At 38.7% G+C, this 27,475-nt stretch overlaps 1 protein-coding gene across 1 annotated transcript in view; it reads right to left on the reverse strand.

The window, feature by feature from the left end:
* Positions 1–27,475, reverse strand: part of LOC150084640 (synaptosomal-associated protein 25-like) — a 145,553-nt gene that overhangs the window by 64,348 nt on the left and 53,730 nt on the right. Inside the window, exon 4 of the mRNA XM_090375380.1 lies at positions 27,080–27,128. Coding sequence (XP_090231506.1) covers positions 27,080–27,128 — 49 coding nt within the window. The remainder of the gene's footprint in view (positions 1–27,079; positions 27,129–27,475) is intronic.

Here is a 27,475-nt window from a genome sequence, read left to right on the forward strand (position 1 = left end):
ACAAGGTCTTAATTAAAGCAGAAAATTAGCTACAAACTTGCAGAAGGACTGGAGCAAGATTCCACTTTTCCCTGCATGCCAAACACTTGTAAGGATATATCTCCAGCAGATTACTAATGCTATCAGAGTTCAAGTGCATCATACTTGATACTTTAATCCCCTCCCCATTTACAATAAATATTTGGATGATAGCATACAGTAGACCCTCAATTTTCCAGGATAGATGGTAAAAAAATATTCCCAGTTAATCCAAAAATACAGTAAGTCCCGACATACGTAAGAGATATGTTCCAGGACTTTTTACGTAAGTCGAGATTTGCGTAACTCGGGAATGACTAATAAAATATTGCTGCTATATCCCTGATATGCCAAAATTACAAAAACCACATAATATCCTCAGAAGAATGAAGAAAAATAGTTATATTTTTAATTAGTTCAATTAAAAACTTTATCTGGGGACATTGGTGAAGCAGCTGGAGTGGCATATAAGAAAAGAAAACGCATGTTATTGTACTGTAAAAACTGATTTGTATTTCGTAGCCTTGGTTATTATAGTTGACCTCATTGGTGCTGATTGCTTCACTGCTTCTCGTATTCTGTCTTTCTCCTTTATTGTATTCACCATTGCCACTGACAAATCTGAATCCCGCATGATACTTGTTAATGTTTGGCCATTTTCATACATCCTTATTATTTTAACTTTCTGATCCAACTCTATCGCTTTCCTTTTCTTGATAGATTTACTAGTACCGCTGTCACTTATTCTCTTAGTCAGCACCATGATAACGGTCAAAACAAAATTTTCTGAAAAGAACTTCACAGGGTTAAGGCAAAAATTCACTATTATCGCCCCACGCCAGTTCACATTTTACTAAAGCACATTTCTGGGGAGTCACTGCCACAAAACAATAAAAACAATTTGCACTTTCCGGGTTACTGGGCTTTTCTGTTAGTGAATCTAATTATAAATGGGTAGTAAACTCGATCTTATTGCATTTGCGATAATACCAATTGCTGGAATTCTGTGGGTTTTTAAGTTATTATAGTGAAATGTGTGTCCCCTTCACTGAAATCTTCAGTCATATAAAAAAAAATATAAAAAACTTTACGTAAGGCGGGGACTTACTGTATCGAAAAACGTTCAGCAACCTATGTAAAAAGTATGGCGATAGATAAAAAAACAAAAAAAATCTTACCACGTACTACTCGTGTGCCAAATCGATGCTTCCCTTTATTTTTTAAATGACGCGTATGGTTTGGTCACCAACATTATAATGATTCTTTAGAGATTTAATGGATTGATGCACCATTTTTAAACTTTTGAATAATTTGAAGTTTTTGTTTAATTCTCTTACATTTGTCCATCATTTTTGCGATTTCTAAACACACAAAAAAAATAAAAATAAATAGTTACTATAAAAAAAATTCCGATATTCCTGATATAAATAACGAAACAAAATTTGTCCTTTTGCTGTGTGATGCAAAGCACTACAATAAACTAAACATTTGGTCTTTTTTATTTATTTTTTTTTTGAGCAAAGGGTTCTGCGAAGACACTGGGGGTGGGGGTGTTGCAAGATAATAGGCACAATAATCTCCTAATGATTTATAACACCACTTCTTGTTGCTCATTTATGACTTGCAAAACATCTGTTTATAACTATTCTAGTTATTATTTGAATTTTATGATTTCAGGTTGATAGCAAAGCATGAATTATAAAATTTATATAATTTTACAATTAGTGCCTTGCTACAATCTTCCAATGCTTTTCCTTTAGAAAACAACCTATGGAAAAAGTAACGTAACTACAGTGATACAACATTCTTTCCATCTTTCAGGAGTCTAATTTCATCTACACCTGTTGTTTTTCCATACCCGATTTTCTCCATGACAATCTCTATCATAATAATAGAGACAATATATACAAAAATTTCTCTGATTTCGATATTTTCTTCTTTTTCTTCTGGTGCTATTTCATTTATTCATTTAGCGAAGTATTCATTCCACATTTTATTTTGCTTTAGTCTCTTCTACAAATATTTTAGTATTACTATTAGTAGTGCAAATGATGCTAGAAAGCAAGCTTATGTTGAATCAGCAAAAAAAAACAAAACAAACCCAACACTTCCACATTATTACCTGTCCATCGTCCATCCTATCTGTTTGTCTAGTTCTTCCTTGAATTTATTCAAACTACCCACCACTACAACACCAGATGAGAATTTGTTCCAACAATTGACCACGATGTGGTCACAAACGAACTGGATGCAAAAAATAATTTTGATATCATGTACTTGGATTTCTGGAAAGCTTTTGATAATGTTGCACATGGAAGACTGCTATACAAATTGGAGTGGTATGGCATTAAGGGCAAGTTGCTACAATGGATAAAGGGATGGTTAAGCGGGAGACAGCAGAGAGTGGTAATAAATGGACACTGCTCTACATGGACTAATGTTATCAGTGGAGTCCCCCAGGGTTCAGTGCTGGGCCCATTGTTGTTTTGTGTATTTATCAATGAAGGTATATCAGGCTTAATATGCAAATTTAAATATAAAGGTTGGCAGGGTTGTTAATGACAGTAAAGACAATATGCTACTGCAACAGGATCTAGAAAGTTAGGCAGATGGGCTGAGAAGTGATTGACAAATGCAAAGTACAGCATATGGGTAGCAGTAACCCAAGAGAAACGTACCAAATTCATTCTCCACTTCCCTGAGTGTAGTACTACACTCAGGGAAGTGGAGAATGAAATAGACTGGGGGGTAATTGTGCAGTCAGATACAAAGTTCTCTGAACAGTGTAGCAGACTGCCAGAGCAGGTCATGGAGTCTTTTCAATGATATATAGGAATTTTACTAGCAGAGACAAGGAGGTGATTATCCCTTTGTATAAGGCAATGGTCACACCACACCTTGAATACTGCATACAGGTCTAGAGGCTTCATTTTAGGAAGGATGTAGAGTTGTTAGAACGAGGACAGAGAAGGGCAACAAGTTTGGTGAGAGGAACAAAGGGGTGCTCTTACCAAGAGAGGCTTAAGTTCTGCAAATTGCAGCATCTGGAGACTAGGCACTAGGTGATCTGATGAGGTGTATAAGACCTTGAATGGTTTGAGCAGGCTTCATGCTTATGGGATTCTTCCGCTCGCTCAGATTAAGAACCTGAGGGGGCACAGATTCAAATTGAGGAAAGACAGTTGTAGAACAGATGTGCGGAAGTTTGCTGTTAGCCAGCGGGCAGTTGATTGCTCGAACGGACTTGATAGCTTAAATAAATTTAAGGCTGAACTAGATAAACATTTGGAGTGACCAGATGGGAGAAATGGGAAGGTTTTTTTTTTTTTTTTTTTTGGCTGATGCGGTATAAACTTGCTTTCTTGCATCATATGCCTCAACTAATGCTAATGCCTGCTGGCTGAATGCAAATTTCCACACATCTATCCTGCAACCATCCTTCCTCAGTTCAAATTTATGCTCCCTCATGTGTGTATTCTGAGCAAGAGGAAGGATTCCATCAGTACTGAGTTACACAACCCATTCAAAGCCTTAAACACTCCAATCAGATCACCCCACAGGTGCCTAGTCTCTGCAGTTTGCAGAACTAGTCTTTACTGGTAAGAGTAACCTTTTGTTCTCTTACTAATCACATTGCTTTTCTCTGTACTAGTTCCAAAGAACCACATTCTAATGAAGCCTCTAGACATGGTCTTTGCCTTCTGCTATGGTATAATCATCTATTCCTGTTGGCAAAATTCCTGTATGTGACAAAATTCCATGAGCTATTCTGGCAACTGGTCCACATTGCTCAGAGAACTTACAATTATCCCTCACGTCTTTTTCATTTGCCAATTCCCTGGATGTGGTACAGTTGGTATGTTAACTTGAGATTACCAGTCCAGCTACGTAATTTGTCTAGTTCTTGTTGCAGAAATATTACCTTATTATTCTGGTTCTGGTTAACCACCCTGCCAACCTTTGTATCATATTGCAAACTTACACATTAAGGCCGATATGCCTTTAATCAATAACATTAATTCCTTTGTTACTGTGTCATAGTATCCAATCAGATTGGTCAGGCAATATTGCCCCTTAGCAAATCCATGCTACGACTGCAGTGTAAATGTTTCTGTCTACATAGTCCTACATTACTTCTTTAACCATTAACTCCATTATTTTCCCGGAACAGAAAACAGATCTGCAATTACTTTTCACTCTCGATCCTCCTTTACGAACTAGGGATACATTTGCACATTTCTAGTTTACAGGGACCTTCCATGAAGCCAAGGATGCTCTCTTAATCATGGCTCATGATTTGCTTACCTCTTTTGTTGCCTCTGTTAACATAATTGGATAGATTGTGTCAACCTGGGTGCCATTTTCACATTTAGCTTCAACAATTTCTCCTCCATTTTTTCTGTGTTATTCCAAAATCATTCAGCTCCCTGTCAGAATTAGATACACTTTCAGCATCCCCATCTTTAAAAAATTTCTCATGTATAAATGTAAATGCAAAATACATTCAGTTTGTCAGCAACTTGAATGGGATAATCAAGTTAACCCATTCATATCTAGTGGACCACTGTGATTCATCCCCTTTCCCCTGGCATTTATATAAGTAAAGAAACCGCTGCTTTTCCTTGTATTTTTTTGCTACAGAATTCTCATAATTCTGATAATAATACACCTTAGTTTGCCTAACCTGTTTTATGACTTCATTGCAGACTAGTTTATATCTACTGTACACACCTGGTAATTTATATGCATCCCATGCATTTTTCTTCTCTACCATGATCTCAGTTCATCTGACATCATTTAGGCCTATACCTTGAAGAGTATTTCTTAGTTGGTATGAAAAGCCTAGTAGCTTCTATGATTAATTCCTTGTATGTTCTTATTTAGAATTTTCTGATGGTAATGTCATCAGTTGGTCCCACTGTATAGAATTTAAAAACTGTCAGACCACTGTAGTCACCTTTACGAAAGCAAAAACCTTTCCCCTTACCCTTGATGGTAGTTATATCTTTAAGTAAAACCACATCAATACGCTGTGATCATTGCCACCAAGTGGGCCTTTTATCTGCAGATTCTGAATGCACAAAGAATCAATGCTGATAATCAGATAAAGAGTATTGCACTCACTTGTTGTCTCTTTAACATGATGGTGTAATAAATAACTCTCTTGTTACCTCTTTAACACACTGGTGTAATAAACAATCATCTAATAAATCTAAAAAAAAAGTCTTGCTACTGTATGACCAACCCACAGTGTCCAGTCAATATCCTCTGTTATTGACTGGACAAAAAGACATTCTGATTTACTGACCCATTCTATATGTCAATATAGTTGTTTATTACCTATCTATACATTAAAAAAGTTTTCCTCCTAGCGATATTTATTCAAGCCAATTGGAGAAGTGGGCGGAGCAATTACGTTACTTATTCAAGAGAATGGGAGAAGAGGGCGGGCAATTACGTCACTACAAATGTGCAGGTAAATAATTACATTGTTGTCTTCCATTGAAAGACAACTGCCTCCGTAACGTTCACCAACCTCGTGCATGTGCTTCACTGTCTAATACATGACTGCGCCCGGCATCATTCAATGTTCCATTGTAATGTCAGATGATGAAGGCACCCCATATAGTTTGTATATTTGTAAATAGTTTAGTATTTTGTAAATATTTTAAATATTTGTATAGTTTATAAATATTTTAGTCCTGCTCTTTCAGATGCAACAATATTCCTCATGCATTATGGAACCTGAAGCAAAAGGTCCTTTCCTAAGTGACCTATGTAAATGCAGGTAAATAATTACATAGTGATATTTATTTGACCTTGAGAATGCCGTGTGGTGGGGTAACCAATGGGAGAAGAGGGGTGTGGGTCACGTGGTACACCTACAAATGCACAGGTAAATAATTATGCAGGTCATTTCCTGATTAGATATCGATCAGTGTGTTTTTACAGGCATGTCTTTTACATAGAAAAGATCGGTCATAACTCTACATTTTACGTAGAAAAGTGTGCGTGGGAGGTTGGCAAGCAAAGAGCAGGGGGCAAAGCCCCCAGTACTCATTACAATTATTAGGCCTATAACACACTCCTCTCATTTTTGTTTTTCTAGTGCTTATGTCACACCAAACTGATTCAACATTGCACTGGCTATCCACATCCATTGGATGCTCTGCCTCTGATTTGGGAGGCAGAGCATCCAATGGGAGGCATCTTTTGACATTTCTCTTGCCACAACGAACATGGCTGCGCACTGCCCTGGCTGGAAGGTGGAAAACACATGGACGATCTCTGACCACCAGGTAATCACCTACAGGATTACAAGAATGCTAACAACAGTACTGATCATCAGACAATTTCAACATAGATTCATGATTGCTAAAGCAAACTGGGACCTCTTTGCACAACAATTGGAAGCAGCTACATCTGGTGGCCCACAAGAACAGGAGACTGAATTAGACCCAGATCACCACCAAAGAACAGTTACAGAACTCATTTACCAGTGTAGCTCAGATAGCAATTAGGAAGAAAAATCCCACCCCTGGCGCAGTGTCCTGGTGAAATCAGGAGATCCAGACGCTCTGAAAGGAAGTTACAAAATAAAGAAAGGATTTCCAGCGGACCTGCAGGACCTGGCTGGAGAATGAGGTTGAAGTCTTGAGCAAAGGTATAGGGAAGCCAGGAACCAATACACAGATAAAATTCGCAAGAGCAAAAAGAGTGCCTGGTGACAGCAATGGGAAATGAGAACCCCTGGGTGGTGGTATACAAGGCAACCACCAACAAACTCCCTGGGGAGCAGTTCTCACTGCCACTAGAACCCCACAAGGACTACTTACAACTATGTGGGAGCAGTCCATTAACAATATTTTGGGCAACATCTTCAAGGAGGCGGTTACCCCAAACACAGAAAAGCAGCAAACTCTATGCAAGCAAAATGAAAACTACGAGATGGAAGCCGTGGAGCAACCATTCACATTAGAGGAACTACAAGAAGCAGCAGAACAAATCCGGTCCAAAAAATGCCTGGGCAAAGATCTACTAGAGCCGGAAATTATTAAGTGAGTTGTTCAATTGCCTCCAAACCTACTACTAAAGATGTACAATCAATGCTTGTCAGAGGGATACCTCCCCAAAAAGAAATGGAAAATGGTGACTGTAAAACTGATTCTCAAGAACCCCAGCAAGGACCCAACAACTACCGAACTCATACCAGCCTATCACCCTCCTCACAGTCATACTACACAAGTATGAGTGACTACTACACAAGCGGATTCAACACTACCACTCTGCTGCCAACCTGGAATCACCCAATCAGTTTGGCTTTAGGCCTGGACTATCAACTATGGATGACACGAGGAACCTTCTGGTTGCTGTTGAGGAATGTCAGAAAAAAATACTTCCTAGCCATAGCAGTGGACTTTGCCAGGGTGTTTAACTCCCTTTGGGGGCTGAGCATCCCGGGCAGACTCTGACAAGCAAAAATCCCAGCCAACTTATACAATAGCATTAAAACTTACCTCTCCCAACAAGCTACAGAAGTAGTGACACCATACCACCGAATCACCAGAACAGTACACCGAGGATGCCCGCAGGGGTCTGTCCTAGGCCCCCTGCTCTGGAACATAGTCTTTGAGAAGTTCCTGCACATTAATCTTGGGGAAGTGAACTCAGAGGCCTTCGCTGGTAATGTAATCCTTACAGTGACTACAGACTAAAGAGCTCAGCTTGAGGATCAAGCAAACAATGCCCTAAAAATCCTACAAAAGTGGGCAGAGGACAATTTCTTTAAATATCAACAGAGAAAACCAAATCAACCCTACTGAAAGGAATCCTCAATGTCAGAAGGCCACCTCAAATAAAAATAAATGGCATCACAATCAACTTTGCCACTGAAATGAAATACCTTGGTGTCGTTTTTGACACAAAGCTATCATTCCAGCCCCACCTCAAACAAGTCAGGAAAAAAATAAGGAAATACTCTGCCACTGTTGCAAGGATCATGCGGCGTGACTGGGGCCTCAAAAAATGCATCCTGACGTAGTATTACAAGACTACTTTTATTCAATGATCACTTATGCGGCCGCTATTTGGTATCACAAGACCACTATGGTCGTCAATAGAAGAACACTAGAATCAACCAGTTAATCTTACTCACAGTGACTCGAGCCTGCAACGCAGTCAGCATGGAGGCCCTCCAGGTGCTGGTCAGTGTCCTTCCATTGGACCTGGAGGCAGTCAGACGCAGCCTAATCTACTACTACTCTAAAGGGATTCCTATCACATTCCAAGGACATACAATCGAACCGATAAACAGAAAGAGCATGGAAAAACTGCAACTACAAAAACATCTCCAATGAGAATGGCAGAACAGGTGGATGGCCTCCACCAAGGGGGAGGTCACAAGGAAATTTTTACCATATGTTGACAAGGTCTACCCAAAATCACCGGCTTGGCTTCAGCTGTGACAGGCACTCACCTTTCTACTAACGGGCCATGGGCCCTTCAATGACAAGCTCACCATACTAGGGCTCCTTGATGACCCACACTGCACCTGCGGAGATGTTGAGAGCTGGTCACATCTCATGTATCAGTGTCCAAGGTGCAAAGATCTGTGGGGATTATTCTACACGAGATTGACATACATCCCACAGGACCAGGAGCATCACCTTTTGGACTCACACAATGAATATGGGACATTCTTCGAAGAATGACTGCAGCTCTGGACAACCCAGATTGGACCCCAAATCCCAAAACGTCAAAGAAAACCAAACTTAACCCAATCAACAACCTGGATGGGATACTCTCTGAAAAGAAAGACTGAATCCCTTGACAAGACTACAACTCGGAATGGACCCTAAACTCCTAAAAAGGAAAACTTTACCGAACTTGACCCAACTACTGGATTCCTACAACAGACTCTGAATCAGATAGCAGCTCTGCTGCACATGCATCATTTATTGTCTTACCTTTGGCCAGACCATGATACCGATGTCACCGGACTTAAAGGAAACGCATCGGATTCGACCAACTGCAGCCTTGCTGCCTATGCGCTATTTGGTGATCAGTACCCAGCTCTCTTGCTGGTTACCTTTATTCCCGTTTCCTGGCAGGGGGAGGAGCCAGACTCTTGCCCCCCCTGCCACTCTCTTTTCTTTCTGGTGGAGCATGGGCCTGCCTCACTGTCACTAACTGGGAGCACCTTCTCTATCACATTCATTCTTCTGACTTTCCTTCCCCCAGCCTTCAGTTGTCCCCCCACTCTGATTATACACTAGCATACGCCCTACATGTCAAAATTTAGCCGTGCAAACAGCATCCAACATAGTGGACTTTTTTTTTTTTTTTTTAGGTCGTAGCCACTGAAATCTCAGGAAATTAAGCGGCAGGACCTGCCAGAGTATATATAAGCTACTGGGTTCCTTGTCTGCCTCCACAGGGCGTAAGTGGGACAACGTTGGGCCCCAACAGGGGTCCAGCGGCTAAACGACCAGCAGAACAACAGTAGGCGACATTAAATGATCCAAGACCCACACACTTAAATCTCTAGCATTTACAGCGTACTGTAACACACTACAGCGTAAACAATGCAGAGTTGGGGGAACCCCTAGTACTGCTTGACCCTAAATACACTTACACTTAGCTGGTTAGGGAGATTGGTCAGTAATTTTGTAAAAATGTTAGTAATTTTGTATTGATCCTTTCCTGGTTTAAGAAAGGATAAAATAATGGAGTGATGTCAGGAAGAGGGATATGTACCTTTAGAAAAATCTGATTATAGAACATTAACAGTATATTTAAAGCTGCACTGTTTAGATGTTTCAGCATTATATAAAAGATTCTATCAGGTGCAATAGCACTGTTGGGTGATCTATTTAATGCTGTTTGGAGTTCAAATACATTAAATGATTAATTGCAGGCAAAAGACTGGGTAGTATGGAAGTTTATCTTGTATCTTTCTGCTAAAGCTTTGATTTGTAGAAAAGAATTGACATAGCCACTTCAGATAAGTAGCATTGTCAGGTGCAGCATAAGCCTCAAGACTTCCTGGCACCATATGCCCATTACTAATACTAAACATCAATATTTTTTTGTGTTGGTACTAGGTTATCATCCTAAATCATTATTTACCTTGCTTGTGTTACTTTTTGTTCCTACAATCCCATGACTAATTCTTCTTTGGTGATGTTCAATAAATCCCACTCACTTATCACTTCTTTTGAGGAGTTCAGCGTATTATGTGGAATAACTTTAATGGGGATTCCGCTTACAGAGGACAATATCAATAACAATTTAGAATGTTTTATTTATGTGAATGTTTTATTTACGTGGTTTCAATCAATAATTCTCTTGACCGGAGTCATTTCACCATTTAGGCTGCCAAATTTGAGACATCTCTGGATGGCAAAAGGAGAAAGCATGCTTACTGGCTGTGTTGACAAGAAATGCTGGTGGTTCTGAATTGTTCAAATCTGTTTTCATTCTTTTGGAAAGAGAGAAAGAGGTCAAATTTTATTTTGCAAGTTTCACTACTTGAGAGCCTGTTGGAGTGGTGGATACATATTGCAATCCACTGTCACTCCTTTTAGCCCTGTTTGACTGGTTGATTTCTGCTTTTTTTCTGGTGCAAAAGCAACTGAAGCTATAGTGCAGCATGACCAAACCAGAATAGATAAAATAAAAATAAGGCTTTTTTGTAACCTTTCAGGAAGATTACGGCATCAAAATATATATACAAATATAAAATAGAATTAAAGGTACTGACAGAGACTAAAAATAAATGCACAATATTATATGCAATTGTAAAGATTAATAATTTATAAAAATTTAAAAACATCTGACACGTGGTCAATATCTGATAAAATCTGATTGAGTGCATAAGGCCCAGTTAGAGGAGTAAAAGGGATAAAACATATTTTGTTCACTGGTAAAATTATCATAATCAATTAAAATATGTTTTATTGTTAAAATAGTGTCACAAGACTTGCACACAGGTGGGTCATCAGCCTTCAGCAGGAAAGCATGAGTAAGATGACTATGTCCTATGCAGAGCTGAGAAAGAAAAACTTCCTCGCCACAATTGCTGTGCAGGCTAGACTGCTATGTTTAAATTACAGGCTTTATACCTGATATAATATATTTGTTGTCTGTCCATTCCACGAATCTTGCCATTGGACATTTATCTTGTGTATTATTTACCCGTAGTCTGTACAGAGAAGTGAGGGACTGATAGGTCATAATTATTTGGGGAGGAGGGGGAGGTTGTTGATTTGGCTGCGGTCCTCCAAATCATTTCCTCTAATCCCAAAATGGCTAGGGATCCAGCAGAAGCAGATGTCAAATTCAAGTTCAGAGAGTGAGTACATCTTCTGCTGAACTCAAGACAAAACTGGATGAGAACCATATCTCAATACTAATAAATCCTATAATATACTCAAGGAATCACAATATATAATGTACCAGTGGTATTGGAAAATTCTGATGTGGTCCAAGGATAACTCTATAGCATGCAGCTCTGCAGCATATGTGCTGCATCCAGGGGAGAAGCTGCTCGGATAAAGCATGGCTGGAGAGATAGCAGCAGATCCTACACATGATTCTGACTTCGAGCTGTCTCTGTACATGGGCAAGAAGTCAAAATGTTCAGCTCTGTGTTCTCAACAGATCTGCAAGTAGAGAGATTACCAGATTTTACCCAGTTTTTAATGGAAAAGTTGCATGTTGGAACATGGGCATGCCAAGGTGGAAAGGTTTGCTTTGGTGTTTGGGCAACACTGTCTACCATGATATTCAAATCTTGGAGCAGTGCTTGGAAACAAATACCGAAAGGATGATTGGCAGTCTGACGGGTGTTGTACAAAGATTTACATCGCAGTTCAAAAACGGATGTCCAGGCACGTATTTAAATTTTCAAGTGCATTGCAGAGACAACTGCTTATGGTAAAGTGATAACAGTGGTCCATTTGCTTCCATATAGAGGTCTGGACAAGGGCTGTTTGAAATGCAACGGTAGCAATATAGATAGCGTGATGATGATGGATAGGTTCAGCCATTCAAGTACTCTGTTGCTGGCTGATGTGTATATCTGGGACCTGTAATCTAGTAATGCACAGTAGATGCATAGTAAGGGGCATCAGTCTGCACCCCAAGGTGTAGAGAGAGAGAGCACATAGAATATTCATGTCTCTTGTGCACTTTGTATAGAGTTGATGGATGTGTTCAAGAAAGATAAACTTTTTATCAAATACAAGTCCCAAGAATTTTGGGCTTAGCACTACTGGAATATATCATTTCGTTCAAGCAATTCAGGTTTGGAATAAAGATAACGCTTATGATAAAAATGCACACAAATGGTCCTTTATGGTGAGCACCTGAATCCATTAGCCAATGCCCAGGAGTTAAGGTGATCAATGGCTTGTTGCAGTTGTTTTTTTAATAATCCTTATGTTTCATGACTGAAAAAATATGCTAAATTCATCAACATAGAGGGTGCTATTTACAGCTGGAAGTTGTTCTGTGATGAAATTTACTTTGATGGCAAAGAGCATAACATTTAAACCTAATCCTTGCAGCACCTGGCAATACGGACGAGAGTGTAAATCCTACACAAACTTGAAAAAACTGACTAGCTAAAAGTGTTTAATAAAAATGGGGACGTACCCTCTAAGACTAAAGCCATATATGTCTTTTAAAATGCGAAATCTCCAAGTTGTATCATACACTTCTTTCACATCAAAGAGACCAGATGTTCTCATTTAGAAAAGCAACCCACATGGATATCTCCAGTCTAATTAAATGGTCTAGAGTTGACCTGTTTTTACGGAAGCTGCACTGCATGCTGGAGAGGAGGTCATTTGATTCTAAACACCGTATATGATGAGCACTAACTATTCTCTCTACGATTTTGCACATACAACTAGTCAGAGCAATATGTTGATAGTTGTTAGGAATTTTAGGATCCTTTCCTGGCTGAGCAAAAGCACGAACAGTTGCTTTGTACCAGGCATCTGAAAATTGGTCTTCAATAAAGATTCTGTTATGCAGAAAGAGCAGGTGATCCAGAGATTTTTGAGAAAGATGCTTAACAATATAGGATGGGTGTGCGAGGTTATTACCACGCTGACCAAGATTTCTGCAGCTCCGGTGAACGCTAAGTTTTCATTTATATTTAGTCGTTTTATTGACTTAATTGCTATACTAAATTATTTTCTATAAGTAGCTTTATACTTCTAGCCAAGCTCTGTGGTTTATTTTTGAATTTAGATAGTGATTTCGAAAGTTAATACTTAGTGTTCGTAGATTTTATGTGCGTAACTTGCTGCCATTGTTATACAATACAGAATAGCATAAGGTTTAACGTAAAACAAGATAGCAAAAAATGTAGCACTGTATTAGAAATCTGTTAGATTAGTACAGTATTATCAATTAATTAGCAAAATTTATTAATCTTATTAAAGTTCATTGTTAATTAAATTAAACTTAACAGAATCATGACCCAGCCTAGAGCAGCAAAGCAGCGTTCAAAGAATAGCCAGAGTGCTGTGGCTCGTGGGAGAACCAAAGGGGGCAATTCTCCAAACATCACAGTCTAAAATAATGCGCAAAATATGAAATGTTTGCAGACCTGTTTAGAACAGGACATGATCTAGCCACGGAGGATGTCTTTGTGTGTGTGCGCTAGGTGCGCTGAGACTGTGAAGAAACTGGGCTCCAATTTAGCGTTCTGATGGGCATCTATGAGAGTTTCAGGTGTAGGGTAAATGCCCGAGAAAAAAATTAATGAGGGACCCATCAAGCTCTCAGCTGCCCAACTCAATGGCAGAGCTCACTCCTGTGCATCAGGCAACAAAGTGGCAATCTCCAAGGCAGAATGCACTCGTCCCACAGGAACATGTTATTGTCGGTGAGACGAGGAATATATTATGCAAAAAGGATAGGTGGAACAGGACCAGGGTATGTCTGCCAGGGGCAAAGTTGATGATGTTATATAGCAGATATCATCTTTTAAGGGCACAAAAGGTGATATTGTTGTACACGTTGGCACTAATGACCTTAAGAGTAAGAGATCTGCAGATTTACTTAACAAGTACAGGTCAATGCTGGAAAAAAGTTGTGAGTTAGGGTTAAAATTTAAAGTGTCTGCAATTCTGCCAGACACGATAGGAGGGAGTATATGATGAGAGCCTTGTCTATCAGTTCGGCCTTGGAAAGATTGTGCAAGGCTCATAGAGTTTCCCACAATGAATTTTTTTTCAGCGTGGTCTGCACTTGCTTATAGGAGAGACTGTTTCTACAGGGATGGGATATACTTAAATAGAAAGGGTGCAAGAATATTTGCTCTGCTATTAAGGCAGTGTTAGGTGGGTCGGAAAACTGCTACATTTGTGGGATTCACAGACTAAACGATTAACAGTAGCTGCAGGCAGGTTCAAAAGTGATTCTTGCATTGCTTCTATTGTAATGAGCAGCAGTCTAGAGACTAAGTTGCTAGGGACTTCAAGAGCTGCTAGGAGTCATTATGGAACAAGTAAATACATGGGCTGTGTTAGGGTAACTAAGAGTAAGAGCAAGTACATGTATACTTGCATGTACACTAATGCTAGAAGAAGTATAGTAAATAAAAGACGAATTAGAAGTGCTGATCAACACATCAAAGGCAGATATTGTTGGGATATCAGAGACATGGTGTCACACAGATATAAGCAATGCAAAATTGGAATTTGGGGAGTACAATGTGTACAGAAAGGTAGGAAGGGAGGGAGGAGGGGAGGAAGGGAGGAGGGGAGGAAGGGAGGAGGGGTTATGCTGTTAGTTAAGAAACACAAAATCTAAGGAAGTGCATCCAGTTGACACAGGTGGACAGTGCAATGTTGAGTCTGATTGGTATGACATAAATACTGAGAAAGGGAAAATGAGAGTAGGAGTATGTTATAGGCCTAATGATTCTGATGAGTACAATGAACAGTTGCGCAGAGAAACAGAATGGGCCAGCAAATCAGAATGTCTTGTAATGGGGGATTTTAACTTTTCAGATATTGACTGGAACTTGTAGATTGGTCACTCGCACGCTAGCAAGACTTTTGAGAATTTATTGGAGGATTGTTTTCTACAGCAACATGTTCGAGGGGCAACCAGAGGGAGTAATACCCTTGATCTGATTATCAAGAGTGATTATTTATGTATTCAGAATTTACAGATAAAGGAACCACTAGGTGACAGTGATCACAATGTACTGATGTGGGATTTACTTAAAGATGTAACTACCATCAAGGGTAAAGGGAAGGGCTTTTGTTTTCATAAAGGTAACCTCAGTGGCCTCAGAGAGATTTTTAAATTCTATACAGTGGGATCAACTGATGATGTTAGCAATGGTGAATTCTAAATGGGAAGCCTTCAGGGACTTAATCTTGGAGGCTACTAGGCTTTTCATACCAACTAAGAAATACTGTTCAAGGTTCAGAGCCTAAATGGATGTTGGATGATTAATGAGGCTTGTGGCAGAGAATAAAAATGCATGGGATGCACATAAATTATCAGGTGACACAGAAGCCAATGGCAGATATAAGCTAGTCTATAATCAAGTCACAAAGGAGGTTAGGCAGGCAAAGGCAGATTAAGAGAAATCTTTGGCAAAAGATACAAAGAAAACCAGCAAACAGTTCTTTACTTATGTAAACTCTAAAAGGAAGGGGGATGAATCAGATTGGTCCACTTAACATAGATGGTTCGACTATTGATGATCCTGCTCTTGTTGAAGTTAAACATAAAAAAGGCACCTGGGGTTGATGGAATCTATCCAGTTATAATGAAGGAGGCAGCAAGGGAAGTAAGCAAACCCCTAGCCATAATTATGAGAGTATCCTTAGAGTCAGGGGAGGTCCCCATGGACTGGAGATGTGCAAATGTATCCCCAATTCACAAAGTGTGTTCAAAGGGTGACAAATAATTATAGACCTGTTAGTTTAACTTCTCTTCTAGGGAAAATAATGGAGTCATTGGTTAAAGAGGTGATACAGGATCACCTAGACATGACAGCAGACACAGCATGGGTTTGTTAAGGGAAAGTCTTGTCTGACCAATTTGATTGGTTACTACAATATGGTCACAAAAGAACTGGATGCAAAAAATAATTTTGATTTCATATACAGCAGACTCTCGATTTACCGTGATCGGATTAACCGGGACACTTCAAGTTTCCAAAAAAAAAAAAAAAGCAACAAAAAATTCAAGTAATAAATAGAATAGGTATAAACAGATGTTTAGTTTGTTTCAGTGAATTGTTGTATTTCATCACACTGCAAAAGGACAAATTTTGTTTCGTTATGCATGTCAGGGATGTTGGAATTTTTTTTTTATAACTTTTTTTTTTTTTTTTTTTTTTTTTGGAAATCGCAAAAATGGGCAAATGCAAAAGTTCTGCTTTCATTTAAACAAAAACTTAAAATTATTCAAAAGTTTGAAAACTGTGCATCCATTAAATCTCTAAAGAACCATTATAACGTTGGTGACCAAACCATACGTGACATTTGAAAAAATTAAAGGGAAGCTATTCGATTTAAAATCAACATCGTAAAAAATAAAGGGATGCATCGTATTGGACACAGAAGTTCTTTATTAATTGCCATACTTTTTATTTGGTTGCCGAACATTTTTCGATACAGTAAGTCCCCGACTTACGTAGCTTCGGACTTATGGTACATTATTTATATTATTTTTATATGACTGAAGACTCCAAGTGAAGGAGACATACATTTAAACATAACGTAAAAACTTACAGAATTCCAGCTATCGGGATTATCGCAAATGCAATGGGATCGAGTTTACTACCCATTTATAATTGCTTGCACTAACAGAAAAGCCCAATAACCCAGAAAGTGCAAATTGTTTTTATTGTTTTATGGCAGTGACTCCCCAGAAATGTGCTTTAGTAAAATGTGAACTAGCGTGGGGTGATAATGAGTTTTTGCCTTAACCCTGTGAAGTTCTTTTCAGAAAATTTTGTTTCGACCGTTATCATGGTGCTGACTAAGAGAATAAGTGACAGCGGTACTAGTAAATCTATCAAGAAAAGAACAGCCATCGAGTTGGATTGGAAAATTAAAATAATAAGGATGTATGAACATGGCTAAATACTAACAAGTATTGCACGGAATTCAGATTTGTCAGTGGCAACAGTGAACACAATAAAGGAGAAAAACAGAATACGAGAAGCAGTTGGCACCAATGAAGGTCAACTATAATAATAAAAATATATACCAGTTTTCACAGTACAATAACATGCATTTTTTCTTCCTCTTATGTTTTCTTTTCTTGTGTGCCACTCTGGCTACTTCACCTCTGTCCCCAGATAAAGTTTTTAATTGAACTTATTAAAAATATATAACTATTTTTATTCATTCTTCTGAGGATATTATGTGGTATTTGTAATTTTGGCATATCAGGGATATAGCAACAATATTTTATTAGTCGTTCCCAAGTTAAGCAAATCTCGACTTACGTAAAAAGTCCTGGAATTTTATCTCTTACGTATGTCGGGGACTTACTATATTTTTGGATAAACCGGGAAATCGATTATCCGAAAATATTATTTTACCATATATCTCGGAAAATTGAGTCTATTGTACTTGGATTTCAGGAAAGCTTTTTTTTTTTTGGTACTGTGCTTGGATTGGAGCCTGAAAAGATGAAAGAAGATATTTGTTGACATTAGACTTGAATTTCAGTACACTATAATTTTTAAGAAATACGTACGAAGGAAAGTTGTTCCAGAAAACAGGAGCTGAATGAATAAACAAGGAAGATGAAAAGTTGGTTCTGTGAGTTTCAAGTTGGACAGTAGATAGGCACGTGTTGGGACTGTTTTGAAAGAGAGAGCAGGAATAATAGAAGCCAATTCAGAAGAACGGTGCCCATGGAAGTATCTGCAGAAAAGGCATGCAGAAGAAACAGTACATCTATGAGACAGCGAATGGAGAGACACTGTTAGAGAGGAGTCATAAATTAACCTAACTGCCCTCTTTTGAATGGAATCAAGAAGCCTGAGAGAGATTTTGGGGGGCACCGCCCCAGATGTAAGAACAATATTCCATGGTAGGGCGGATTTGCGATTTGTACAGAGTGAACAGCCGTTTGGAAGAAAAGTAACAACGAGAGCGAAAGAGAAAAACCAAGTTTTTTAGATGCAGAGGAAGCAATATTTGTAATGTGCTTGTACCAAGAGAGATTAGAAGTCAGGGTAATCCCCAAAAGAGATATATCAACTTACCTAGAAATCGGAGTGTCACCAAAGGTAAGCATAGGAGCAGAAGAATCCTTTTTGCAAGATATAACACAAGATTGAGTTTTAGAAGAATTGAAATCAACTAAGTTGTCTCTGTGGCACTGGAGAATTACCTAGAGATCGGCATTTAAGGAATTGGTAGCAGATATTCGAGAAGTTTAAGCTGATTGAGCAGGGCAAGGTTTCTCAAAATGGAAAGTGGAATGCAATGTGCTAGCATCGGCAAAACTATGGATAGGATTTCCAGCCAATGGAAGAAGGTCATTAATATACAAGAGGAAAAGAGTGGGGGAAAGAACTGAACAACGGGGGAAAACAGCATTAGTGGAGAAGTTAGAAGACAGAATCATCTACCATCATCCAATTATAAAAACAGTTGGCAAACCATAAGATGGAAGCTTGTTTAGAAGACCTTTATGCCAAACACGATCGAAAGCCTTTGAGATGTCAAGAGCAACTGCTTGTGTTTCACCGAACTTTTCCATTAAATTTGTCCATATATGGGTAACACAAGCCAGAATATCACCAGTGGATCTACACTGACAGAATCCATACTGGCAATCATTGGTCAGACGGAAGGTTTCTAGGTAGTTTAAGATTTGGTGGTTAATTGATTTCTCCATTACTTTAGAAAGAGAAGTAATTGCAATGGGACGATAACTGGATGGCAGAGATTTGTCACCCTTTTTAGGAACCGGCTGGACATGAGCAAATTTCCTAGCAGAAGGAAAAATAACTTTGGAATAAGAAAGTGAAAAAAGGCGGCAAAGAACAGGAGTAAGTTCAGGAGCACAGGTTCGCAGAACAAGTGGAGAAATACCATCAGGACCTGGGGCTTTCTTAGCATCAAGATTCGTCAAAATCCTTCTGACATCCTTTTGATAGAAGACCGCAGGAGGCATTGAATGGAGTTTGTTGGGAATGGTGGGAGGTGTTTTACCAAGATCATTAGCACATGAGTTGGAAGGAAAATGGGATGCTAGCAGGTCAGCTTTATCTATGGCTGAAGTGACAACAGAATCATCTGGTTTTGGCAGAAGTGGGAGCAGAGATGGGCAAAAGTTGCGGCCAATAGCTTTGGCAAGAGACCAGAATGCTAGGCTACTACCATTAGGGTAAGAAGCAAGTTTTCTATTCTTAGCCTGTTCAAAATCTGTTTTTGACTGATTAATAACTGCTTTACAATTGTCACGAGCTTTAGTATAGGTAGAAAATGAAAAATTGGAAACAAGTCAATTACGATATGCAACATTCTTCTCTTGAACAGCCTTAGCACATTTATTGGATAAAGGACGAGATTTTAAAGTGAAGTGTGGAATAAAGGATTCCATTCCTACAAGAATAATTTCCCTGACACGATATGAGCAAACGTTGACATCAGAAGTTTTGAAACAGTAATCCGACCAAGGAAAAGAAAAGAAATCTCGCAGGTCATCCCATTTTGCATTCTTGTAATGCCAAACAACACGAGGTTTGGAATAGCCATGAGATAAAGGAGCCATTGGAGAAGAGACAATCATCAAGTTGTGATCTGAGGTGCCTAAAGGACCACTCACTTCGACCATGTACTTAGAAGGGTTGTTTGTGAGAAAAAGATCAAGCATATTGGCTGTATGATTGGGATTGTCTGGTATTCTTGTAGGTAAATGAACAGTCTGTGCAAGGTGATTAGTAATTGCAAAAGCCTCAGCATCTCGACTAGCTGGGTCAGTGTGACTAGAAAACGGAAGCTAGCTGGAGTTGTGAACATTAAAATCACCAAGGAAAATTACCTCACTGTTAGGAAAGTTGGACTGGAGAAAGTCAAGTTGCAAAGAGAGAGGAAGTCAAAGAGCTCCAAGTGATTAGTGGAGTTGGGAGAACGGTAGAGACAACAGATGAATCTGACACAATAAGGTAGAGAGATTTTAAGCCAGAGAATATCAAAGAGAGGAGTTTCCAAATTGCGAAGTCTCTGACAGGGAATATTAGAATGGACATATGCACAAGTACCAACTTTAAGGCGAAAGGAATCACACAGCAAATAGTTTGGGCAACTGAGATGAGCAGTTGTTGAATCAACTGATAACTGAGATTCTGTCAGAAACAGTACATGGGGTTTGGCAGACTGCAAGTGGAAATGGACATCGTTGAGATTAGAATTGAGACCACGTATATTTGTGAAATGAACTAGGAAGTGTATGGGAGGTTCAGATCTTTTCGCAGATAAGTTTACTCTATTAGTTTGACAATTCACGGTGTATTCAATAGCAAGAAAAGTGGGGGGGACATGCTGTATGAAGTAATGAAATTTTTGGATATGCCATATGCATGGTAAGAATATACATACCCAGATCCTTGACATAACGTGGCCTCGACAATGCTCCCAGCATACACACTACTCGGACTCCCTCCAGTCACTATCTGGCAGAATAGAGGTAGCAAAATTATATGCTAGCTGATCTGGAAGCCTCCTAGAGAGTTACCAATAGGTTCGGTCCGGTGTACTAACTAGCAGCCGGCCTGTGAACACAGTTTTAGAGCTGTACCCTCAAAATGTAAGGAAGATTGGATCTCGCCATGATGTTCATCATAACCTCAAAAGTCATCAGTCATACTGCATGATGGAAGAGATGGGGAAGGGTTGACCGGAACTTGGCTCTGGAGACTAAACATGGGTTCCACCACTTCAAGCCTCCAAAAAGCAAAGTGGTGGTTGATGAGAGTCATCTACCACCTAGTATTGCCCGGTAACACAGAGGGGGCGGCATTCCTCCATGTGGTGCAGGCACCACACCTCGACCCCTGCTTATGTTGGTTCACACCTTGGGTGGTCACGGATAGTGCTTTTGCATGGAGGTTATACCCAGGATTACTAACAGTCCCACTATCATGAAGGTTCAAGCAGAGGATTTCGCTGTCACAGACCGTCTGGACTTTGCCGAAATTGGGTCCACTTGACTTGAATTTCACCCAAATATCAGTTCCATCAGTGTTTTATACTCCCAGGTAGCAAGTACAGCTTGTCTGGCATATCTGAGAGAATGTCTGTGAGAACCTCAAGGACCAATACTGTTGCACATGGAAGACTGCTATACAAATTGGAGCGGTATGGCATTAAGGGCAAGTGTTACTGCAATGGATAAAGGGATGGTTGAACGGGAGATTGCAGAGAGTGGTAATAAATGGAGACTGCTCTACGTGGACTAATGTTATTAGCTGAGTCCCCCAGGGTTTGGTGCTGGGCCCATTGTTCTTTTGTGTATTTATCAATGATATCGATGAAGGTATATCAGGCTTAATATCCAAGTTTGCAGATGATACAAAGGTTGGCTGGGTTGTTAATGACAGTAAAGACAGTGCACTACTGCAACAGGATCTAGAAAAGAAAAGTTAGGCAGATGGGCTCAGAAGTGGAAACTGAAGTTTAACATTGACAAATGCAAAGTATGGGTAGCAGTAACCCAAGAAAAACGTACCAACTGTGTGGTACTACACTCAGGGAGTGTGGAGAATGAAAAAGACCTGGGGGTAATTGTGATGTGAAGTTCTCTGAGCAGTGCAGATGGGCTGCCAGAGCAGGTCATGGAGTTTTGTCAATGATAAATAGGAATTTTTCTAGCAGAGACAAGGAGGTGATTATCCCCTTGTATAAGGCAGTGGTCAGACCACACCTTGAGTACTGTATACAGGTCTGGAGGCCTCATTTTAGGAAGGATGTAGAGTTGCTAGAACAAGTACAGACAAGGGCAACAAGACTGGTGAGAGGAACAAAGGGGTGTGCTTACAAAGGCTTAAGTTCTGCAAGTTGCAGCATCTGGAGATTAGGCATCTGCGAGATGATCTGATTGAGGTGTACAAAGGGTACTAGGAAAGTTTTGCAATACAGCTTTGTTTATTTAATTTTTTCAAAGTAATTTCCTCTACATTCAATACACCTCTCCATCCTCCGAAACCAATCTTTAAATCAGTTCTGCCAAGTTTCACTAGGGAGTAAAGCACACTCGTTGTCCCAAGCCCGTAGAAGGTCCTCATCACTGGAACACCGCCTCCCTTTTAGCTTCATTTTCACATGCGGGAACAGTGCAAAGTCGCAGGGAGCAAGGTCTGGACTGTAGGGAGGGTGCTCGAGAAGTTCCAGTCCTGTCGTGATCAAATATTCGGTGCAGGCTTTGGCGCGGTAAGCTGGAGCATTATCGTGATGGAGGTACCAGGTGTCCATTCTTGACTTTGGCCGCAGGTTCTTCATAGATCCAATGACTTTAGGCAGGCATTGTTCAGTATACCACTTAGCTGTGACTGTCTTCTGCGTGTCCAAAACGACACGTTCCACAATTCCACTCGATTTGAAAAATACAGCTATCATTTTCTTCTTTACAGATCGGGATTTTCTGACAATTACGGGTGTGTCGTCATCATCAAAGACCCAAACTTTGTTTTGAGCCTTGGTCGGCAGATCGTAATAGTACAGCCAAGTCTCGTCACCTGTCACGATGTTGTTCACATACCGAGATTGTCCCTTATCAAACTTTTTTAACATCTCCCGTCACCAAGTCACACGTCGTGTCATCTGCTCTTCAGTCAGTTGATGCGGCACCCAGAGAGAACAAAGTTTCTTCACGTGCAAATGATCTTGCAGAATCGAACGAATTGCTGGTGCATTTAGGCCCAAAGTATCCTCTATCTGTTGGTAGGTCACTCGCCTGTTTTCGTCAAGCATTTTCCTCACAGCAGTAACGTTTTCCTCCGTAACTGACGTTCGTGGCCTTCCCGGCCTCTCAGAATCCTCCAGAGTGAAATTTCCCCTTTGGAATTCTCTATACCACCTGAATATCGTTGTACGATGTGGACAATCATCATCTAGTGCAAGAGTCATTTCTTCTAAGCACTGGTCTATGGTTAAACCACGCACGAAATTATACCGCAAAACTGTCCTTATCTCATTTCGTGACCACGATGCCATCGCAAGCACTTTACACTCTCACTACTAATGAATAACTGAGCCCATCGACTTGGTGCGGCGGCTACTATGCACGTATGAACATGTCTCAACATGCAGCAACAAGCAGCTTCCTGTGATTCATTGTTGCGTCATATTGCAAAACTTTCCTAATACCCTTTGTATAAGACCTTAAATGGTTTGAGTAGGCTCAAAGCTGACAGGATACTTCCGCTTGCTCAGATTAAGAACCTGAGGATGCATAGATTCAAATTAAGGAAAGACAGTTGTAGAATAGATCTGCAAAAGTTTGCCTTTAGCCAGTGGGTAGTTCATTGCTGGAACAAACTTTCATCTGTTGTTGTGGAAGTTGATAGCTTAAATAAATTTAAGGCTAAACTAGACAAACATTTGGAGTTACCAGAAGGGTGAAATTGGAAGGGTTTTTTTTGGGATGATGCTGTAAAAGCTTGCTTTCTTACATCATATGCCTCAACTAATGCTAACAATTTCCTAACGAATGCTATCTTGTCCAGCAGCACTTGTATCCACAAGAATGAGAGCTGTTTTCAACCCATGAATGCTAAGTGCCCAAATATATGGGTAAATACCCTTTGATGTAAAATGAAAGGCCTTTTTCTCAGGTTTTTGTTTAAGAACCTGAAACTAGGGAGTAAAAAAATGGTGAAATGATACAAAAAGTTTTGTCAAAAGCATTAGCTATTGCAGATGGTTCTGCAATAGTGAATCCATTATACTCTAGGATCGATGAAGGGTGAGATGTATATTTTTGCTTCATTTTTTGGATTTTATCCCAGACCACTTAGTGCTGGTGGACCGGGTAATAGATGATGCGAAATGGATCCACGATTACTTTTGACTCTCATGGTGAATGTAGCACAATTTGGCTCAAGTGCATTTAAAGGCTATTAGATTGGCCATGGTAGGATATTGTGGAAATATCCCACTACGTTTGTTTTGAGCTTTTTTTTTGCTGCTGTGCATTCTGCATTCCACCATGGTTTGGGAAAGGTTGAAACTAGGTAGACATTTTCGGAATGGCAGTTGTAGCTGCATGAACAATATTTTCTGTGATGTATGTTACTGCATCATTGATAGGCTCCTGACTGACTGTAGTGATGTCAAACTCTGCCAGATGTTGAAAGGCATTCCAGTCAGCCTGATCAAACATCCACTGTGGTAATCTAATAGGAAGACCACGTCTTCCTTTTAGGTTACCACAGCGGATGTTTGGGAGACTTCCTCCTAAAAGGATGTCTCCCACTGATTGGGGTTGTTTTATCAGAGAAGTGATCACTTCCATACGGGTTCTCTTCCACTTCCCAATAAGTGAAGGACAGAAAATGTACAGGTAGGCATGCAGAAGGACCTTTTAGCCCTGGAAGAGGGACTTTCTTTTTTGAAGTTTCCAGTCCTGCCATGTGGAGGCAGGATGGTGCTACCAGTGAATTTGGAATTGATAAGGTTAGCTGGGTTAGTACGGGTTCCTACTTGAAACCTTTTAAGTAAAGAATTATGTGAAACAAAAAAAGAGAGAAAAGTGCTGGAAATGAAATAACTAATTTGCTTAGAAAGAGCACTCTATACATTGCACAAGATGATTGCTTGAGCACTACTGCTTGGCACTTGGGGTACATTTTTTAATTTCATTTTGAAATTAAAAAAAAAAGAAGAAAAAAAAAAAAAAAAGGAATATATACGAAATCTTGAATAACTATTTGAAATCTTCCCCAGCTAAACTTACGGTATGACAATTTCAGTTATTCTGATGTGAAATTTGTTCAATAGTAAAGAGCAACTATTGGAAAAATATCAGAAAAAGGCGCACACATAAATATAAATTCAAATTAAAAATTAAAAGTGAGAATGTTAGGTTTAAATGTTCATTGTTAAATGTTCAGGATGCCAACCTACAAAACATAGAGGAAAGTAGAAAAATATGAAAGGAAGAAGTTTCAGTGCATATGGTTCCTTCACCTTCTGTATGAAGGTAAAGTTCCTTCATACAGAAGGAACTTGAAGGTATAAAAGTATACCTTCAAGTGCTTTGCACTTGAAGGTATACTTTTATATCCCATTTCTACATGTATTTACATCACACATCTATAAACTCCATCCTCTCAGCTGATTCCATCAATACAGTTTCACCTCACTTTTATATTAAAATTATATTATACATATATATTTATCTAAATGAATAATATATGTACGAACAATAGAAATTAGGCATAATGTTCAATGTGTAGGTTGCCAGGCCAACACATTGAACAATAAGAGAATAAGAGTAGTAAAAGTTAAAAGAATATGTAAACCTAATAAGATTACACATTTGCATTTGAAAAATAAAAATAATATAAATGGGTAAAGACATTGATTAACAATAAATTATAAAAATGAATTATAGATATCAATAATGATATTTAATGTTGGGTGTAGTGGTAGGAAGACAGCTGAAAGCCAAAATTATAATTAGCAGAGAGAGAGAGAGAGAGAGAGAGATTATTATTGTCAACTTCTTCAGTGGGACTAGAGCCACAATAATTTATCTCGGATATGTTTGTTTCTAACCTCCATACCAATGGAAAAAAACCCATTCAAATGAATATATATATAATAAATGGCAAAAAGCCAAAGCATGCTATGCAAATAATTGTAATAATTTCATGTAATTATGATAGGTTTATTATATGTAAGTACTAACAGTAAAAATGTACATATGAGATAACATGTAGCTGTGTATTGTAGGTATATATGAGGGAAGGAACAGAAAGCAGAGATATGGTGAGAAAAGGTGAAAAAAAAAAAGAGGTAATGGCAGTATTTGCAAAATAAATATGATAGAAATAGTACTCTGCTGATAAAGATGAAAACTCAGGCATCTGGGGGTTGTAAAACCCATGTTATAAATGAGAGCCTTGGCATAAGCAATAAAAAGGGGAAGGGGCAGTTAAGTGTCCAAATGTATAGTATATGAGAACTGACTATGGGAAAGCAAGAGATCTACAGAATAGTAAATATAAGAGAAAAAGAAAAGAAATAGCAACAGCTCTCCCTAGAATTTCTCTAATAGTTGGGCCAGTAGAAAAAAGTCAAGATAGTTCAGAGAAAAGTGAAGAAAAAGCAGAGTAATACTTGGACAAGGTGGACTATCTTGACCTCTACTACTTCTTTACTTGTGTTTATTTCAGCTTTTTATCTTTGATTTGAATTTATTCTTATATGTATTTATTATTGCAATTATTTTCTTAAGATTTTCCAGTTGTACCTTCATAATATTGTTAATTATATACTCTTATGAGAGAGAGAGAGATTTCTTTTAACTCCATTTAGCAGAGGATGAAAACTTGATAGATTTTATAGTGATTCCTGCTTTATTAGCTCAAAAACTGATGAATTTAAATAGAATTAAAATGGCTACTGATGAATCTGTCACTATTTTATACATAACTTACCACACACACACACATACATACATACTTTTTTGTATATAATGAAATTAATACAGGAGGTAAATTTACCACATCAGCTTTAAATATTTGTTTTTATATATGTTACAAACACACAAAAACAAAAGCATAAAATTGCTATTATTAAAACTTTGTGCAAGTCAACTTTTTTTTTTTTTTTTTTTTTAAGATATAATTTGCAGTGTAATTAAAAGGGTATGAATTTAGGTTAACTGTAACTGTCGATACACCAAAATAAAGTTTCAGAATATATTTTCCAATTAACAAATATTTTGACTACTATTATTTTTATATAATCGATGTTTACAAATACACACCTGCATGCTGACATGAACACATTACAACCACAACCGACAACAAGTAAAGGTTTTATCTTACCGCCTTGTTCATCCAGCATAATCAAAGTTTTTATTCCTACATCTTGACTCTACAAACAAGAAAGCACTACAATTAAACTGAACCAAAATTCACTTGGAAGGATAAAATAAGTGGCATTTTATTGCATGCAATAAATCACATAAAAGCTAAGCAACAAAAAAAAAAAGAAAAAAACACAAAAACTCATCTATAGTGAATTCTTTATACCATGCAAAAAGAAGCAATAAAATCATGCAGGAAATGAAAGCAATGAATTGACAAAATTGCAAATAAATATATTGAAAAAAAAAAAAAAAATCAATAGTTTTAATTCTGTAAATATTGGATGCTGTTTTGGTTGAATAAACTATTAAATTCTCATAACAGTACAACAGCTAATTAAGAAATTTTGTCTCT

This window comes from Mastigoproctus giganteus, chromosome 6 (genome assembly GCF_048544385.1).
Source record: "Mastigoproctus giganteus isolate SK-2022 chromosome 6, ASM4854438v1, whole genome shotgun sequence".
Classification (NCBI taxonomy): Eukaryota; Metazoa; Arthropoda; class Arachnida; order Uropygi; family Thelyphonidae; genus Mastigoproctus; species Mastigoproctus giganteus.